The sequence below is a fragment of the Labrus bergylta genome, chromosome 13 (assembly GCF_963930695.1).
Source record: "Labrus bergylta chromosome 13, fLabBer1.1, whole genome shotgun sequence".
NCBI classification, from domain to species: domain Eukaryota; kingdom Metazoa; phylum Chordata; class Actinopteri; order Labriformes; family Labridae; genus Labrus; species Labrus bergylta.
This window is the reverse complement of record NC_089207.1, coordinates 12,573,519-12,592,836: the sequence shown is the minus strand read 5'-3', so window position 1 is coordinate 12,592,836 and position 19,318 is coordinate 12,573,519. Positions and strand designations below refer to the sequence as shown.

Sequence of the window (19,318 nt, the reverse complement as noted above, 5' to 3'; positions counted from 1 at the left end):
ATCCTCTTCATGCAGACAAAGGAGATTAAATGGACATAAATGATGTGGCCGCTTGTCTCTTTGTGTATTTTCTCCATCTGTTGGATTTTATAAAAGAAGCAGCTGGCAGATCATTTGTGAAAAGATGATCAGACTTCAAGAGAGAATTGTCCTCAGCCATGCTCAGAACGGTTGTGAAAGTGTGAAGCAGCCTGAGCAGAGGACGTCGTGTGCATCACCATCGCTGCTGCTCTCTTCTTCTTTCTCACTGAATCTTAAAAGCGCTGTCAGGTCTGAAGACGCCCTGAAGCTGAGCGCACATCATGCAGTTTTGCTTTGTTTATCTAGTTCTCCATGTGCACTCACACCCACATGTCGGCACAACCACTCATAAAGGGCTTTCACACCTGCAGAAAACTCCTGAAAACTCCTGATATTTGAAGGCTGAGCGTCATGTGTGAACACAGACAGCTGAATGTTTCTCTCTTCACCCGGAGTTTGTCCTCCAGCCTCCTTTATTCTGCAGAAAGTCAGAGTGAGCTGATGTGAGAACGCAGCAGGATATAATCAGGAGAATTCACCTGGAGCGAGTGGGAGGGGGTGGTGACCTTTATTCCCTGTGATCGCTGCACGACCATAGACTGTCTGCACGCCACCTCTACCATCTCCGTGCTCTAATGAACCTGCTGCATTATGTTTCCTGTTCTCCAGTATGTTCTTCTCCACTCTTTAGTTCACATTGAGATTCTGTTAGACTACACATAGCATTGATAGAAAGACAAATATTCTCATTATAGCGTCGTATAGAGGACTCTGATGCTTCATCCACTACTTCCACGTCGTTTTTCTTTACGTCATGTCTTACCTCAGTAGACTCCGCCCCCCCCTCCTGTCTGACAGGGATAGTTTCATGCTGTGAGCTGCATGTGTGAACAACCAGGTCAGGAGAATATCAGGAGCAGTCCTCCTGAAAGGATCTAGTTTTTTTTCAGGAGTGCAGATGTGAAAACGTCTTCAGTGAACATGTTTACACAGACCCGGTTATAAGCCTTAATCCTGGTTCTCACCATATTCAGGATATGGCGTTTAAATGCACACAGGGAAACCTGGTTATACACTTCCCTCTATCCATGATAAATAGTATCCTGGATTCTGCTCAGTTATGGAACACTTGTGGAAACGCCCACCTGGCGGAGAAGCAAGGTTCCCTACTGCTGCACGCTACAGAGAAGCTAGTGGTCTCTAACTGCACAGCTGATCAAACGCTGCCTTCTTTTATTTCAGACATGTCGTTTTGAAAGATTTGGGGCTTAGATCAGGTCGAATCTCTCCAGTGTCAGACAAGATGTCTGAATATAAATGTAGAAATCTGAACTGAACAGAGAACTAAATTCAACAGGTAGATGAAGCCAGCACTTTGTTTACTCCCTCTCTGCTCACACACTTATTTCTGGCATGCACGTACATCTTATGTTTTTTTAACCGTCAATTTTGTTTTTAGAGTGTTAGTAGGCGGCTTGTGTGTGCGTGTGTGTGATTGTGTGTGTTTTTGTGTGTGTTTTTGTGTGTGTGTGCAGAGAATCAGTGAAGGTGAAGCCGAGCACTTTGTTGAAATCCAGCAGAGATTTTCTTCGTTATACAAGGACAGAGTGAGGCCAGAAATTGGAGCCGGTGTGTGTGTGAGTGTGTGTGTGTGTGTGTGTGTGTGTGTGTGTGTGTGTGTGTGTGTGTGTGTCTGCTTTGATAGAAATGTTTCCATCCTGCACAACACAAGACCAAATGCTTCCCCAAGAATGAGGAAAGATCCCGGTTCCTGCTGGAGGTTAAGATTCTTTGCACGGGTATCGCAGGAAACATTTTAACATCGGATGGATGAGCTCATTTCTTTTGGCACACACTGTACGGGGATGTAAGTCAGTGGTTTTGATTTTAATGAAGGATAAGAGTTATTGACAATAAGGTGCGTGGCTTATATGACTGACAGGCAGGTGCGTTGTAGCTGTTTGTCAGGAGGTTTAAGTCCCGCCCTCAGCTCCTGCTCTCAGCCTGTTAGCTCAACTGAAAAGCAGTTAAGCGGAAAAAAAGCGGAAAAACTGTTCCGAGAAGTTTACACATGACGCGTGTGCGCCGAGTTCTCTCCGTGCCTCGCACTCCACAGCTGATCAGGCAATCAATAGTCAGTATTCATGTTTCCACTGCATGAGCCGCGGTCCGTCTCTCGCATGTGACAGCAGGGTCACTACACAATATATGCCGGATCTTCTTTCGCTGGAGCACGCAGATCGACCTGGACAGGAAATCAGACAAGGAACGCATAGAGCACCCGGTCAATTTCAAAATAAAACACAATGTGGACTGCCATTGTTGTTGTCCATCACTTTATCAAAATGACGTCGAAACAGAAATGATTTTCTTCTTTCTTTGTCACATTTCTTTGTGTGTGTGTGTGTGTGTGTGTGTGTGTGTGTGTGTGTGTGTGTGTGTGTGTGTGTGTGTGTGTGTGTGTGTGTGTGTGTGTGTGTGTGTGTGTGTGTGTGTGTGTGTGTGTGTGTGTGTGTGTGTGTGTGTGTGTGTGTGTGTGTGTGTGTGTGTGTGATTACTCTTGGTAGGTGTAATGATTGGTATTGATTTGACTGTGTTAGTGTGGAGAACAGAATCCATACTGAGCTGGACGTGATGAACAGAAAAACACAGAATCAGAGTTACAAAACCTTTTATCCAATGATTCAACCAAATATAATCATTGTGATCTGCACACACACACACACACACACACACACACACACACACACACACACACACACACACACACCCACAGACCCTTCCAGTCACAGATATCAATTAATCATTCTGGTTTTGCACGAGTGTTTGTCACATTTTCATCCTCGGCAACTCGCTCTGCTCTGTCTCTTCTTCACCAAACTTCATCTGTGTGTGTGTGTGTGTGCGCGCGTGTGTGTGCGTGTGTGTGCGCGTGTGTGCGCGTGTGTGCGCGTGTGTGCGCGTGTGTGCGCGTGTGTGCGTGTGTGTGCGCGTGCGTGTGTGTAGTTCAATATGAGAGGAGGTTAATCAGACTAAGGTCTCGTCCACACATAGGCAGTCTCTGTTTTTAAGAATGATCATCCACATACCACGTTCTCTAAAATGTTCTTCCCCTTTCTCTGCAATGACCGTTTCATTTTTTAAGTTGACCCACCAACCTGAAGTCCAACCGTGTCTCATCCAAAACCGCCGTCGTTGGCGGCGGGGTCTGTGTGGTGGGAGTGTCTCATGAAGCAGCAGTGACCTTGGTCGTCCAATCAGACGTCTCCGCTCGTCAACATAGTGGGAGAGTAACTGTGTGTGTATGTGTGAGCGTGTAAAAAGTCCAGTTAGCAACGTTAGTACCATCGCTAGTTTGGTTACGTCTGTCATCGCACTAATCTCATGTAAACTAAAGTGACAGCGCCGCACGATGACATCACACGGAGGAGAAACTGGTGCACAGCGTGACGTCACAAGAACAAAACTCTGTTTTCCCCGTCTTCACAGAAACAGCTTAAACAGAGTTTCTGAACATCTTCACCCTGGAAGGAGTTTTACAAAAGGAGAGTTTACAGTGACCTGAAACACAGTTCACGTATGAAGGTGGTAACGCAGAGAAAAAGCTATTTTTACAAAAATGTTCGCCTTCATATGGACGAAGCCTTTAAGAGATTCACAAAAACATACAGAGAGTAGCGACGTCCTCCAACTCTACAGACAAATCTGCAGATTTACGAGGTTTTGAGGCTCCTCTGAGATTATGGAGTCGCTGTATTTTGATTCTATATAAATTGATTTGTCATTTAACTACTTTTATTTTATGAAAATGTTGGAAATAAAAACATCGCTGGTGATGCAGTGGTTAGTGTGCAGGCCCCATGTATGGAGGCTGTCGTCCTCCAAGCGGGCGGCCTGGGTTTGGGTCCCACCTGTTGCTCCTTTCCCGCATGTCATCCCTCCCTCACTCTCTCTCTCCCTCCCTGATTTCCAGCTCTATCCACTGTCCTATCTCTCCAATAAAGACACAAAAAGCCCCAAAATAAATCTTAAAAAATAAATAAAAAATCAAACAAGAGACATCTGAAACAGAGAGACAACAGCAGAGCTTCTGGTGTCTTTCAAACCCCCGGGGCTCATGGGAGGGAAGACTTCAAAAAAGTGGAGGAGAAATGAAGTCCAAAACAAACATAGGAATAAATAATCCAGGCACTCAGGATGGGTAGGAAAATAAGAGCGGCCTTTAATTCATTTTATCAGAAACATTCAAATACACCAATTAAAATGCCTGGATTATATGTTTGTTTGTTTTGGTCTCAAACTTTCCTCCACTTTTCTTTTTAAGAGACATCTGATGTTTACCTCGGCGACACACAGAATCAGCTGTCAGTTCACTCAGTGATCTCATGATGAGGAGCGACCAATTATCCTGCCAATTAAGTCAGATTTATCCGGACTTCTGTGCGGACGACGATGTTCGATCGTCCACTATCGTCCACTCGACTAATCACGAACATCCCCGGTTAGAATACCTTTTTGGTATGCACTGGATCATGATTCACTGGTTCTTGATTCCAGTGTGTGTGTTCAGTTCTGTTGTGATGAGTGACACGTTGCGTCCTCTGTGGTGGATTAGCGCCTGTGACTTGGAGGATTCAGGCAGCGGCAGCGGTTCAGTAATCTATTGTGCTAATCTGCTGCCAGTGTGCACAGAGATCATTACCCGGATCAGGATCGGGTCTGGATTTATGCAACTGCCAGGTGTTGGTCTGTGTGTGTGTGTGTGTGTGTGTGTGTGTTTGTGTGTTTGTGTGTGTGTGCGTGTGTGTGTGTGTGTGTACGTGCGTGTGCGCGTGTGCATGTGTGTGCGTGTGTGTGCGTGTGTGTGTGTGAGATCTTCATGCACAAGGTTAACAAGTTGTATAAACAAGTTAGTCAATGGATGGAAACATTGAGGCAGAGAGCAGAATCACAGAGGAGGGAATGGTGTGTGTGTGTGTGTGTGTGTGTGTGTGTGTGTGGTAAATGGATTTTCTTACGTCCATGTTCCAGTAAAGTTCATTCAGAGTTTCAGCTGGTAAAGGTCGCTGTGTCTGTACAGCTCATGTAGCCCGACATAAAGAAAGTCATCTGTCGGAATTAATGCGCCTTTTTTTCTCTGATTTAAAACTGAAAAAGGTTTTATGTGAAGGCAGTGTTTCATGCAGTGCTTTATATTTAACAACAAATTTGTCTGCTTTGCTCTGTGAGATCCAGCAGCAGCTCTGGATGTTTTTGGATGTTCCGTTCTGGTTGCTCAAAGGTTCGGGCTGCACGTGATCCGCAGAAATGTACATTTTCTTTGTTCCATCCAAGCAGCTGTTTTGGACGCCCCTCGGTTTGCTAGATATGAGAGCAGTTATCAGGTCAAACCAACAGGTGTTGCAGTAATGGAAGCGGGCAAGTGAACTGGTTCAGATAGAAGTGATTGTACCCGACCTAAAAAGCCTCTGCATGTTTCTAATAAGCTCCACGAGCAGAAACGTGCTCAAACTAGGATCAATATTGGAGATGCTTTTGAAAAATGGAGAGAGGTTAGAACGCAGAAAGGTTTACAGACTGATGCAGAGCTGGATAAACACTGAAGCTTCAGTGTCCACCACATGGCAACCTGTGTGAGAATCGACTTTAGAGAGGAGGGGGCGGGGGGAGACAGCTCTCTACAATGTTTAGAATCTGGACTGCAGTACCCATTTTAAACACTAGGGGTCAGAGTTACATATTACTCCTTTAATGGCGCTTAGAAAACAGCTATGACATGCGCTACAGCTCCCTTCTGGCAGTAAGACCACATTACAACTGTTTGATTATTGATAAATAACTTAACTATTTACTGTTTATCCTATTTGACTATTTATAATTGTGACCATCCCTCATAAATGACCCGCAGCAACCATCGTCGACAAACTTCCTTCAACATCTTGAACTTGTAATGATGTTTGTTTTGTGCTGAGAACTGGGGCGCTCTTCTTTAATCATATTCATCCAACAATGAGGGTTACATGTCTGAAGAGTTCATATGGAGTGAAGAGCGAGCGGCCGTGAACACTTCACAGAACAATGACCTCTTGTTTTTCGATCCTCTTATCCCTCTCTCTCCTCGCCACTTGTTGCGTCTTAGTCCTCTTTTCATCTCCTGTCCATTGTTTCATCCTGTATTTCTAATTTTCTGTTTTCCATTTGTTCTGGTTTTGTGTCTCTTTTTTGTTTTTGTTTATCTCCTGTCATCTTTTTCTCATTCTCTTAATTCGTCTCGTCTGACCTTTTCTCCGCGTCGCGTCTCTTTTCCCTCCAGCTTTTTTGTCCTTTCCCTCCATCTGTGCTGAGATTTTTTCCCTGGCAGTGACTCGACGCGATGGAGAGCATGATCAAATCGGAGCTAAAGCGTGAAGGGGGGGGGGGGAAAGGCACATAAAAACACAGAGAGGGAGCTTAAATCAGGCCGTGGATTACGAGCGACGCAGGCCAAACACAGCGCTGCATTAACGGCTTTCTGACGAGCTTGTGGTTTCCTGGATGGAGGATGGCGTGGACATGTCAGAGCAACAATGCACATACGAGACACACGCATGCATGCGCACACACGGGATTAGTTATGACAACAACAACAACAACGTCAATGTGCCCAAATGTCCGTGCCCTCCCACCCCCTCTGTCCACCTAAATACCCGCTGACCTGCTTTCTCTAAGCTCCGGTCTCCTCGCTGACCAGCTGAATGAAAAAAAAAAAAAAGATGATTTGTGGGGCGGTTATGTGATGAAGATGAACAGCGTCTATTGGAAACTGTGACCTCACTGTGTGTAAGAGTGTGTTTAAGTGTGTGTTGGAATAGGAAATCAATGTGTGTTTGTGTTGTGAATGGGATGAGGTAACGATTTACAGTTCTCCCTCTCTCTTACTCTCTCTCTCTCTCTCTCTCTCTGTTTGAGGTATTCACAGCTGTCTTTGTCACGTCCCCCTCTGTGTGTGTGTGTGTGTGTGTTTAGTGAGCTCATTATTTTAGTTGTTTTAAAACAGCGATGATTCAACAGTTTTATGAACAGCGTTGAATTGGGCAAGGAAGATGTTTCTCTCCGTATCAGTAATTTTATCCGTCTAAATCAGAGCTGTCAGCATTAATTAGTTAATCACGATTAATCTCATGTTATTTTGTCCTTTCATGCTCACCGTAGATGGTCGTCCTCAGCGTCTCCCTGTAGTCTCAATGATGTTAAAGGACACTGCTGCATCTTTGAATGTCTCAAGTCACTTTAACAAACTCTCAGACGGCTCAGCTGACGAGTCCAAAGTAATATCTACCTTATGACATCACACATTGACCTTTGTTACCGTTCCTTTGAGCTGTTTGACCTCACTTTGGGATCACTAACCACTTCCTGTTCCTGTGCTTAACTTCATGAACTCACCTTCACTCTACCAGAAGCTCCTTACTTACTCAAAATAAAAGCACACAGGAACTCTCAGCTTAAGGCAGGACAAACATTCAAAATACAGTTTACTCTCAAAGCAGTAAAATCACAAATTGAACTGGTGGTAGTGTGTGCATGCTGAGATTATAGAGATGGCTTGATGAAAGTAGAAGAAGTTGAGTTTAAACCTAAACCCAGTAAAGACTGAAGACTGTTAATAATTCCTTCTTCATGCACAGACAATAAAACTTAAAACACATGAACTGTTTCCTCTGTTGGGTGTAAGGTCGAAGCTTTATGGTCACGTCTTTCATCAACCGCTCGGAGGAAACTCTGAGAGATGGCTAGTCGTGTAGAGAAAACACGGTGAACGTCTTTATCACCTTCATACTGAGTGTTTCTCCCCGAGCTTAGAGGCCTTAATATAGAAGAGCCTGAGCTGCAGATACTCATCTTTCTGTGTGAGTTCAGTGATTCTGCTCAAGCCGCTGGATGGAGGAGGCTGCAGCTCACAGAGCTTCCTGTAATTACTGCTGTCATCTCCACTCAGACCATCACAGCTCATTACAAAGACTGAGGAGCTATTATCAGTCAGAAAGACACGCTGCGGCTCTAATGAAGCTAACTGAACATTGACATTTGCTCATCGAGCGGAGACGGAGCTGTCAATCAATATGTCACAGGCTGCAGAGGCCGAGGCCGGAAAAAGAGATTCATACAGGGTTATAAACAAGGTGTGTGTTTGTATTCAGGTTGTCATCATCGTTGATTTTTGGGTAGACTTTTCTTTTCCACTGGGTTTTGAGAGATACAATCTCTGTTATTTTAAAGATCGATGGTACTGACACTTTAAAGTCAGGGTTGGTAATTTCCTCCAGATCCACTTTTTGTGGACCAAGATGTTGGTTGAAATTGTCTATAGGTCCTGACAGAAATTAATAACGCATATGCTCTGAAAATCCGTCATCTGTAGCAGTTGTAATGTCTGCCACAAGGTACCAATCTGATGAACCAATCAGACGCCTCCACACTCAAAGCGTGTCACCGATGACTTTAAGAGTTTATACTGTGAGTTTACTTACCGCTGAATGAGACATGAGACGACGTAGTTTCTACACAATGCAAGAGATGAGCTGAGGTTGCTTCTGGAGCAACGGCGCTCGTTCATGTAAGTGAGGGGGCGTGGCTTTTGAGGGTCCCTCCCCCGCCCCCTCCTCTCTAGAGTCGATGCTCACGCAGGTTGCCAAGTCACGTGCAATGAAGCTCATGTGTTTAGCCAGCTCTGCATCGGTTAGAAAAGTACAGAAAAATAATTTCCTAATAATTTATCGCCGGAGATGAAAGTTATTTTATGCTGTGAAGGAGAAAAGATCTTGCTGCCGATGAAACCCTCCACACAATCAAACATTTTCCTCAGCATTCAAATCCATATAATCAACACCAACGTATTCAATATGACCATTTCAACCTGTTGCTTCTGTTTTCTCAGGATCCGTCTGTGCAGAAGATGGGTGGCGGCAGGAAGAAGACTGTGTCGTTCAGCAGCATGCCGTCTGAGAAGAAGGTAAAACACAAACCAAGAGTTTCATTATTTGACTCGCATCCTCTAAACTCATGTAACTGAACTAAAGGTTGATTTTCTGTCCCAGGTGAGCAGCGCGGCGGACTGCTTGGCGTTCATGCAGGGCGGCTGTGAGCTGAAGAAGATCCGTCCCAACTCGCGGGTTTACTGTCGTTTCTACACGCTGGATCCCGACCTGAGCTGTCTGCGCTGGGAGCCGTCGAAGAAGGACGGGGACCGAGCTCGCCTCGACGTCTCCAGCATCCGAGAGGTCCGCACGGGGAAGAGCACCGAGACGTTCCTCCATAACGGACCTCTGTCTGAACACCTGGCGGAGGAGGCCGCCTTCTCTGTCATTCACGGGGACGAATACCAGGTAAGAACGTGTGGCGTTATCCTACAGATCGACGAAGAATAATCTCATTAATCCAGCATTTAACCGACGATGTCTCCTTCTCTGCAGTCTCTGGACTTGGTGGCGTTGTCAGCAGATGTAGCCAACATCTGGGTGACCGGACTCCGCTACCTGTTGGCCCACCCGTCTGTCATCGGGGGAGCCGGAGGAGGAGGAGGAGGTGGAGGGGGAGGAGTTCTGGGTGAAGGAGGTTTTGCGGTTGAAGGAAGTCTGGGGAGTAAGATGAGGAGTGAGTGGCTGGCTGCAGAGTTCGCCCAGGTGGATGAATCTGGAAACAGCATCGTGTCGGAGGACGTGGCGGTCGCTACGATCTGTAAACTGAATCCTGGGATCAAGGAGGCGAAGGTGAGGAAGTGCTAGGGCTTTCTTCTGAGAGCGTGGTCTCACAGGAACATGGCCGCTGTGGGAATATGGTCCATTGTACCCATAGGATCTGAATACTTCTTTTACTCAGCTACATAAATGAAAAATATTTACACAGTTTAAAGAAAGCTCCCCGGCTGTCTTGCATCAACATTTAAGATATGAATCAAAAACTGGCAGAAGGCAAAGACACACAACATCATGAGGGTGTGTCAAAACAGCAGAGGACTCTCAGAGTTTGTATTCTGCCCGACGACACCCCCAGCAGGAGAGAGCTGCATCATGTTTGTGTCTGTATGTGGAGCAGAACATAATTTTAATCCCCTGTGACACCGACTTGTTGCTCGTTTGGCTGTCTGATGTGCAGTTTCACGCGGTTACTTCTCCCACTCACCTCGGCGTGCATCAGCCGCTGTCTGAGCTGCACACAGACACAAAGACGCCTCTGAAGTGTGTGTTGGCTCAGGCAGGTGAGCTGACTGCTGACTACCTGCAGACATATTTTCACTGAGATGATATCAGAGAGGGAGAGAGCAGAGGGGGAAGCAGACCGAAACAAAATACAGACGTGAAAAATAAAATCTGAGATATCAGATATCAGAGAGGGAGTTAGATTAAGGACGTTATTACTACAGAGTGTTGTTAAATTAATTTGGGTCACTTTAATATCCTTATTAAGGATAATAATATCCTCATTATCAAGTTTAATCAAGTGTTTTGCGCCATGGAATTAAAGAAGGATAATCTGAGATAACTCATTTACTCACTGTCAATCTTACCCAAGCTGCAACCTCCAAAAACTGCAGTTCCTCCAGTGTCCACTAGAGTCTGTCTCCTGCAGTGAGTCAGTCCCCATAGGGCCCCATGTTAAAATGTCCAACTTTACAGCTGCAGTTCCTCCAGTGTCCACTAGAGTCTGAGATCATTTGTTTTGCTCTGAAAGTCACAGAGTAATCTTTCTTGTCTTCTTTCCGCAGGTGCGTCTGCGTTTCAAAGAGATCCAGCGCAGTAAGGAGAAGCTGACCTCTCATGTTACTCTCGAGGAGTTTCAGGAGGCGTACTGCGAGCTCTGCACGCGGCCGGACGTTTACTTCCTACTGGTTCAGCTGTCCAAGGACCGCGAGTGTCTGGACCCGCAGGACCTCAGGCTCTTCCTGGAGACGGAGCAGGGTCTGTCTCTGGCGGCGACCGAGGGCTGCTGGGAGCTGCTGAAGAGGTGTGAGCCCTCCGCTCAGGGGAAAGAGAGAGGCCTGCTGGGATTGGACGGCTTCGCTCGATACCTGCAGTCTCCTGAGTGTCAGCTGCTCGACCCCGAGCACCTGGGAGTCTGTCAGGATATGAACATGCCTCTGTCCCACTACTACATCAGGTGAGGGAGGATATTTAAACTAATCCCAGCAGTTTAAATCAAATGTTTGCCGTCTGTCAACAAAGCACAATAAGTATCGAACCCCCAACCTTCCAGTTGAGATTTCTCTGACTCTACCACTGAGCCACAGCCGCCCGTTTAGCAGCAAATGTGACAGGCGCACCCAGGATGCTGTCTGCTCAGGAGGGCAGTTTGCGTATGTCCCCCTTTGTGCATTCTTTGTGGATTCCACTCCATTTTTTTTTGCACAGGCTTAGCACCCGAAAAAAGCAACGCAATCCTTCTGTTTATCTGGCCCTTAGTCTATTTGCTTTTTACCCAATGTATGTATCAATCCTTTGCACAAGTGAGACACTGATCATGGGTTAATAAGGGGTTAATGTCTGGAAGAAGCGAACCTCAGCTCTTACGATTTTCTTGAAACAGTTATCTTTTATAGTGCTTTATGGAACACTTGACGGGCTCTGCATCCTCAGACTGTTCACTGCTGAATAAATCTGAGCACGCTCCTTTTTAAGAGTATGTGTCTACTCCTCTGACAGCTGGTTCAGCTGAGTCAGTCTAACCTGCAAACTGCCATTAAAAAAAACCAAATATGTCATAAGATATGTACTGATGAAATGCAGCTTACTGTCTCCAAACATTTGCAAACAAACATAGGTTTTAGAGAGCGGTGTGAAATGTGTTCCTCTGATGTCTGATATCTTCAGCAGCTAAGATGTGTTTTGATACTTTAAAGAAGTGATTAAGAAGCGGGACATTAATCGATTGTCTCCCGCAGCACGTCGTACCGCTCCTACCTGCTGGACGATCAGGTTCACGGCAGAGCGGATCTCGGCGGTCTGATCAGAGCTCTGCAGTCAGGCTGCCGCTGCATGGAGCTCGGAGTGACCGACGGCCCCGAGGGGGAGCCTCTCCTCGGGGTGGACTATGGACCAGACATCCCCCGCCATCACCACCATCACCACCATCACCACCACGCCCCCGTCACCATCCGCTCCGCTCTGGAGGTCGTGAATAAATACGCCTTCCTGACCTCGCAGTACCCGCTCCTGATCTACCTGTGTCAGCGCTGCTCTCCGGGACAGCAGCGCACGATGGCGCAGCATTTAAAGAAAGTGTTTGGCTCCCGTCTTTACACGCCAGAGGCACTTCCTGTCAGCCTGGGGGGCCGAGCCACGACCTTACCGTCCCCCGAGCAGCTGAAGGGACGCATACTCATCGTGGGGAAGAAACTCCCTCCAGAGCAGGACGGATCGGACGGGGAGGTGTCTGAGGAGGATGAGGAGATCGGAGGAGGTGGGCCTCTGGCGGGTCGGAGGATGACTATCCCCGGTGAGGAAGAACTGGGCGTGGTCTTGGTGGTGCCTCCGCCTTCTCAGCCAAGGAAGCTCCGCCTCCATAAAGACCTTTCCGATCTAGTGGCGATCGCTCGTACGGGCAGCAGAAGCTTCTACGCCCAGAGAGCGAGTCACAAACTATCGCAGCAGCATTCCCCTCCCAGCAGCCCCTCCTCCCCCAGCACGCCAATTCCTCCCGACCCGCCTTATTGGACGCTGTGCTCACTCGGGGAGGGAGAGGGGGGGCGGCTGACGACAGAAAGCCCAGAGGACCTTGTAATGTTCACGAAGCGCACTCTGACGCGGGTACGACCCAGCTCGGTGCGTCTGGACTCCAGCAACCCCAACCCTCAAGGGTACTGGAAGGGCGGGGTCCAGCTCGTGGCCTTGAACCAGCAGACCCCCGGCGCCATGCTGGACCTTCACAGAGGTCGCTTCCTGCAGAACGGAGGGTGTGGTTACGTTCTCCGGCCGGCCGTGATGAGGGACGAGGTGTCGTATTTCAGTGCTCACACGCAGGGATGTGTGCCGGGAGTGCCAGCGCAGACCCTGAGGATAAAGGTGCAGAAAGTTTATTCCTTAAGTTTTGTTGCATTTTGGGGGAATTCATTAACAAGCGATTTAAGCCGCTTGCAACGCTTTACTGCCCCATCTGAAGGGCACATTCACAAAGCATATTGAGCTAATATTAAAGTGTTGCAGGTGAGTTCAGTTTGCTCTTCCTACGCTTCTGATTGCAGAGAGGAGCTCCTCTGCATCTTAAATCTTCTCATTCTAATAATATTTCAGAAACATTTTTGCAGTCTGTTTTTAGCCAGCAGATGATTTCATTTTACGAGCTGCCACAAATATTTAAATTTTGCCAAGAACACTTTAACCGGTAGCCTGGCATCCCTTTTAAATGTGCTTCAGGTCCATCTTTCTCTCTGATACCAAAATCGTATTTTCTCTTCACTGCATTTGGCTGTTTGTGCAGGCGCTTGGGGAATCTGACTTTTTTTTTGCACAAGGCTCATGTATGTCACCTAAAACACAACATGCATACCGCTTAAGTCTCGTTTTGCCTCCGTGGTACAGAAGAGTTTTAGCGAAACACTGAGGCCCCGAGTCCACCTAGTGTTTTTTCTGTGCAGAAGAGCGCTGGCTGCGTGCTCAGGAGCGCTCGCGTGAAGCACTGAGAAGAAAAGCGCTGCACGTCCGTCCTGTCTCCATGACTACAGTCTGTTGACAATGGCCGCTGTATGGCTGACACTGCTCAGTTACTTTTTACTGCATGTATTATATTCGATCGGAAAAAAGACGCTGGGCGCTGTTCTTTTTCTCCAGGTGGCCGCTTGCCGCTTCTGTAAACGCTCTCTACTCATTGAAAACTATTTTAAAAAAGACGCTGGCGCTCAGAAAAAAAAGGTTAGATGCCGATCTTTAGCTTTACACTCCAGTCCAGTTGGTGTTATGTTAAACACACATTCGCTGGTTTGCAAACTGCGGATAAAACCATGAGAAGAAGAATCCAACAACAAGGTTAACATCGACTTCCTCTTGTTCTCCTCTGCAGGTGATCAGTGCACACAACCTGCCGAAGCCTCAGGGTTCAGGGGCAAAGGGGGAGGTCATCGACCCGTACGTGGTTCTGGAGCTGCACGGCGTTCCGGCGGACTGTGCTGAACAGAGAACACGCACTGCTGCTCAGAACCAGGACGACCCGCTGTTTGACGAGACCTTCGAGTTTCAGGTAAGAGATTCCTACAGCGGAATCCATTCGGGGGAACAGATTCTGTTGGGTTTTAAGATTTTTGGGAGTGCTTTCTTTGATTTCCCTTTTATAAAGAGAGAGAGAGAGGGGCCGACATACAGCAAAGAGTTTGAGTTGTTATTGAACCCTGGCCTCTGCAAAAAGGACTTCACACTTTGACAGATGAGCTACATGTGAAGCACTGCTGCTATGTTTGCATTCATTAATTTAATTTGATTATATCAGACACCTGTCAAAGTTTGAATAGATGTGTCAGTAAAAACCCTCCTTTCAGCCTCTTCCTGAAACGGTTTGTTTCAGCTGCTGTCTCTTCAAAACCCCCCCTCTCCACGGGGGGCAGACCGCTGCAGGGCTGCTCTCCAGTGAAGTGAAGAGTCTATGTAAGGTTTCAGCAGCTTACGTCGAGGCTTGAAGCCGTCTGGTCTTCGTTTCATGTCGGGGCGTGAATACACTTTTTAGCGCCCTCTGCAGACTCATCCTGGGATTACTCCAACATACGTTTACCTCATGATCTGAAACTTTGCCCACGTTTAGTTTGGACATCCAGCATTGTAACACTATGAGAGTTTGAAAATGGGGATCAGCAGAATAGGTCGACTTTAAGCTTTCAAAATAAAAGTCTGCAAACCGACAGGTGACGTCACCGCAGCTTTATCCTCTCCTTACACACTCAGTCTGTGGGCATGATTTAGCATAAACACATCGTTATCAGGAGGAATGTATTAGAAGAAGGTAATGGATTCCGGTTCAGCGTTTTTACTGGCGACACTCATTAATTCTTCTTATCCTCTTCAGGAGGAGAAAATAAATTCCTAATGGAGCAGGAGGAGACTTAAAAAGCACAAACATGCAGCTCATCTTTATTGTGATTCCCTGAATGACCCTAAATAGAAATATAAAGCTCTGCAAATGGACTTAAAAGGTCAAAATTGTCCCTGTTTATCTATATTAGAGTTTTCTGAGACTCTATCATAATTCTCAGATAAAAACACACACATTCCCAGCAACAAGAAGTGCTTTAACAAATGCATTCAGTTTATAATACTGATGAGAAAAAGCAATAACCAGCCGAAGACATTTACACAGCTGCATGACAGCCTCATGCTAATCCTGTTTGCTGTTCAGGACCCAAAATAAAGAACTCAAAATAGTCAATTTGTTCAGTTTCTTAAAGACACAAAAGCATGTAGACAGGTAGTGTTGATGTCTCTGCAAGACGTCAAAGTTCAGCGGTTTGTGAAGAATGCGTCTGATGATGTCATTGTTAAGAATGACCGGTTATTACACCTTTTGGAAACATGACCTTAAATCCTGTTATGATGCGTTCAACGTGGTCTATATTCAACATTAAAGATGTCAACAACATATAACAGGATGATGTGTGTGTGGAGGTGTGTGTCTCCTCCTCGGTCCTCGCCACCTGCAGCATAAAAGTAGAGCACATAGCTCTTAATTGTGAACCTTTAGGAGTGAAACGAGCTGCTGTCATGAAGACACTGACGACTGCTCTGAATTTATCACGGCAGACGAGGTTTGACGGCCGCCATCAGCAATGCTCACTGACAGGCGTCCAGTGTTACTGAGACTGAGCGGTAATGACAGCCTGTCACAGCTGATGAGGCGTCATGTGGCTCCATCATGTGTGTGTGTGTATGAAGCCCGGTGTACGCTGTGTGATTGTGTAAAAGTTGAGGTGGAACGTCAACAAAGCCCATGATGTACTGTATGTGCTCACACCGTACGACCTGATTGTCGGGCACGACCTGAGAGCTCACACTAAACGAGTTGAATCAGGACGGAGCGTTCACGATCGTCAACAGATGTTCAGTTGTCTCGCATGCACGGCTCAAATACACAACTTTCTCTCTCACTCACACAAACACTCTGCATCACAGATTAAGTTTACCAGCAGCTAACTCATAACAAATACTCCCTGTCAGCTGGCTGCAGATATCTCCAGCCAACGTTTCTTTCATAATCGAAGGGGGCATGCCTGCTGTTGCCATGGTGATTTCAGAAGCTGTCTGTCAGTCAGTTGTTGTGCAGACACAATCAGGAAAAAACTGTCCCAAAGTCTGAGAATCGCCTCGTGGCTGTTGTCAAAATTTCAAAAATGTTCAGGAAATCATCGGACCGGTTGAGAGCAGTCGATCAGGCTGTGAGCGCTCGTCGTGCCTCAGTATACGCTGCACGACCATCGACTGTAACGAAGCCTGAGTGCCGTCACCCGTCTGTTCCTGCAGGGGGGCGCTGGAGTCCCATCGATGGCCGTCTCCATGCTGGAAAGGCTGTCTCAGCCTAACTTTCAATCGACCTAACGACAGGCTGAAAGCTGGAGCTGAGGCGGGTAGTAAACCTCCTGACAAACCGTCACACCGCGCCCGCCTGTCAATCAGGTCAGCTACATGCCGAATAACTCTTATCCTTCAACAAATCAAAACGGATGAGTCATCAAAACATCCCCCCCCCCACAGTGTGTGTCGATCGAGACATGAGCTAATCAGACCTGTTTGTTTTTTTGAAAAAGGCTGTAAATGTTAATCTCTGCTGTAAAAACAGGCATTTTAGAATAAGTGTTTAGTGTATGTGACTTCTTGTGCTTCTGCAGCCAGCCTCTAGTGGACACTCAAGGAACTGCAGGATTTTACACTCCGGTATCGGCTTCATTTTTCAACACAGGAGGTTGCTGCTTGTGCACAACTGAGGAAGGGCAATCGTGCTGAAATTCAGGGTGAAAAATGTAGTCGTTTCCTTTCACACATGAAGAGTTTTTTTGTGCATGTGTGAAAACAGCACAACTTTAAAAGTTTTACTGCAGCCCAGTACGTTTTTCTTCTTTTGAAGATGAAGAAAGTCTGGGAGGCATTAAGTCCTTACAAATCCGCAGAATACAGAAGATAAACCTTAAAGACATGTCAGCTGGATCGTATGAAATGATTAACCTTTAGATCCTTTAACGATGCTTTGACTGAAAACAGCAAAATAAATGTACAAAATGCAAATCATCTGCTCTGTTGATGGTTATCTTCAGCAGGAAGCTTTAAACATATTTTTGAACTGATCCAATCTTTCCCTGATTGGTTGTTGGCCGTACTATTGATGTGTGATTAAAAGCAATCACTTCTCAGATGTCACAGTTTGATCGTCTGTCCTGCCGCTCGAGCAGTTTGGTCGTTTTTCCCCTCGAGGCTGCTGTCAAAAGATCTGCTTTTAACTCTCGTTGGCTCCTTTCGCTGTGGTAGTATTTTTCTTGTTGTGGTTAATTGCGCTCTTATCTCTGACTGCTGTCACATAAATCTGAACTAAACAACAGAACACATATTTTGTCTGCATCTTCCAGACATCTGCAGCGTCATGTTTTATCTTTGTTCCTGTCATTACAGTCATATTAGTGTTTCTCGCTCTCTGTCATCATTTTTTGGGAACAAACTTTTTTCTGGTTTGAACGCCTCGTCAACCATGTTGATGCCGGTGTGTCTCAGCGTGACTATTTATATCGTCACTAGACAACACCAAGCAGGAGTTGCACGCTCGTTAGAGGGTGACACAGGAGTGTTCCCTGTGATCGCTGCACGACCATAGACTGTCTGCATGCCACCTCTACCATCTCCGTGCTCTAATGAACCTGCTTGCATTATGTTTCCTGTTCTCCACTCTTTAGTTCAGATTGAGATTCTGTTCAACTACACATCTTACACTATATGCATTTGAAGAAAAAGGTCAGAAAAAATCGACAGCACGCCATTTGTTTCTGTGAGCGTGTAAACACATCGTTCATGATGCAAAACAAAGAGTGTAACATGAAACGATCGGATGTGAAGATGATGATAGAGCAGAGGTTCAGTCTGAGATCGTGTCCTCAGACTCGTTTTTAATTCAAAAATGATTTAACTGTCACACAGAGGCCTGTTGCAGAAAAAATGAGAATTGAATTTGAGTCATTATTCTGCACACACACACACACACACACACACACACACACACACACACACACACGCAAACGCACACACATGCACACACGCACACACAGTCTGCTGGAGATGTCTGTCTGGCTCGCCCATGCATTGAAACTTTTCAGCTTTTCCACCGCTCAGCCCTCTCTCACAGCTTATGGAAGCAAAGACACACACACACACACACACACACACACACACACACACACACATATTCCCACACACACACATTCCCATACACACACACACACACACACACACACACTGTAACAGTGCGCTGCAGGCCTGAGGGAGCAGCTCGGGCCGCGTTCAGTCACTGTAACGTGTTTTCTGCTCTTCATCCATCACCGGCGTCTCCCCCACTCTGAAATAATTTTATTCCACACATCTTTGTAAAAACATTTCCACTCAGAGAAAAGTGTAAGTGAATGAAGTTTTCCTGGCGTGTGCTCGTTCTTCACGAGGAGGACAGGGCTGGGTGTTTTATCTCTGTCTGCGTGATTTTATTTCCCTCTCGTTTAAATTCCATTTCTGCCTCGGTTTGAGACGTTCACCGCCCTCTGGCTGCGTCCTGATTCAGGAGCAGCTTCCTTTGAAGTTTGCATGTCAGTACCAAGTACACCTCTACAGGTTGACCAGACCCGTCCTGCGGCAGAAACTACCGCGTACTGCAGAGCGCGTACAGCCTGACTTTTTTTTTTTTTTTTTTGCATGAATTTTAGAATAGTCATCAGGTTTATCCTTTGCAGCTCTGCTTGATGATGCATTCAGGCACAATTGTATTCCTGCATGTAGACAACATGGACGAAGTCTCAGTGACATCACCCATTGGTTACTGAAGCAGACATTTGAAGCCAGTGTCCGTCTCTAACTTTCGGTCAGCCTAACTCCAGGCACAGAGCTGGAGCTGAGGCGGGTTTTAAGCCTCCTGACAAACCGTTACTCTGCACCCGCCTCTCAGTCGGGTCAGCTACACGCCTTGTAACTTCTTAAGCTCCGTACAGTTTGTGTGGATAACGACATGAACTATCGGACCAAATTGGTATTTTGTTTCCAGGCTGCAATTAGTTTATGCTGTATCTGCTGTAAAAATTATACATTTTGAATTGGAGCCC

The 19,318-nt window shown here is 46.4% G+C and overlaps 1 protein-coding gene across 1 annotated transcript in view; it reads left to right on the top strand.

Annotated features, from left to right (window-relative positions):
• The window catches only part of plcl1 (phospholipase C like 1), a 77,467-nt gene that overhangs the window by 43,548 nt on the left and 14,601 nt on the right, over window positions 1-19,318 (top strand). Inside the window, 6 exon segments of the mRNA XM_065962030.1 lie at window positions 8,939-9,013; window positions 9,099-9,386; window positions 9,474-9,770; window positions 10,766-11,157; window positions 11,939-13,058; window positions 14,053-14,229. Of these exon segments, the coding sequence (XP_065818102.1) occupies window positions 8,939-9,013; window positions 9,099-9,386; window positions 9,474-9,770; window positions 10,766-11,157; window positions 11,939-13,058; window positions 14,053-14,229 (2,349 nt within the window).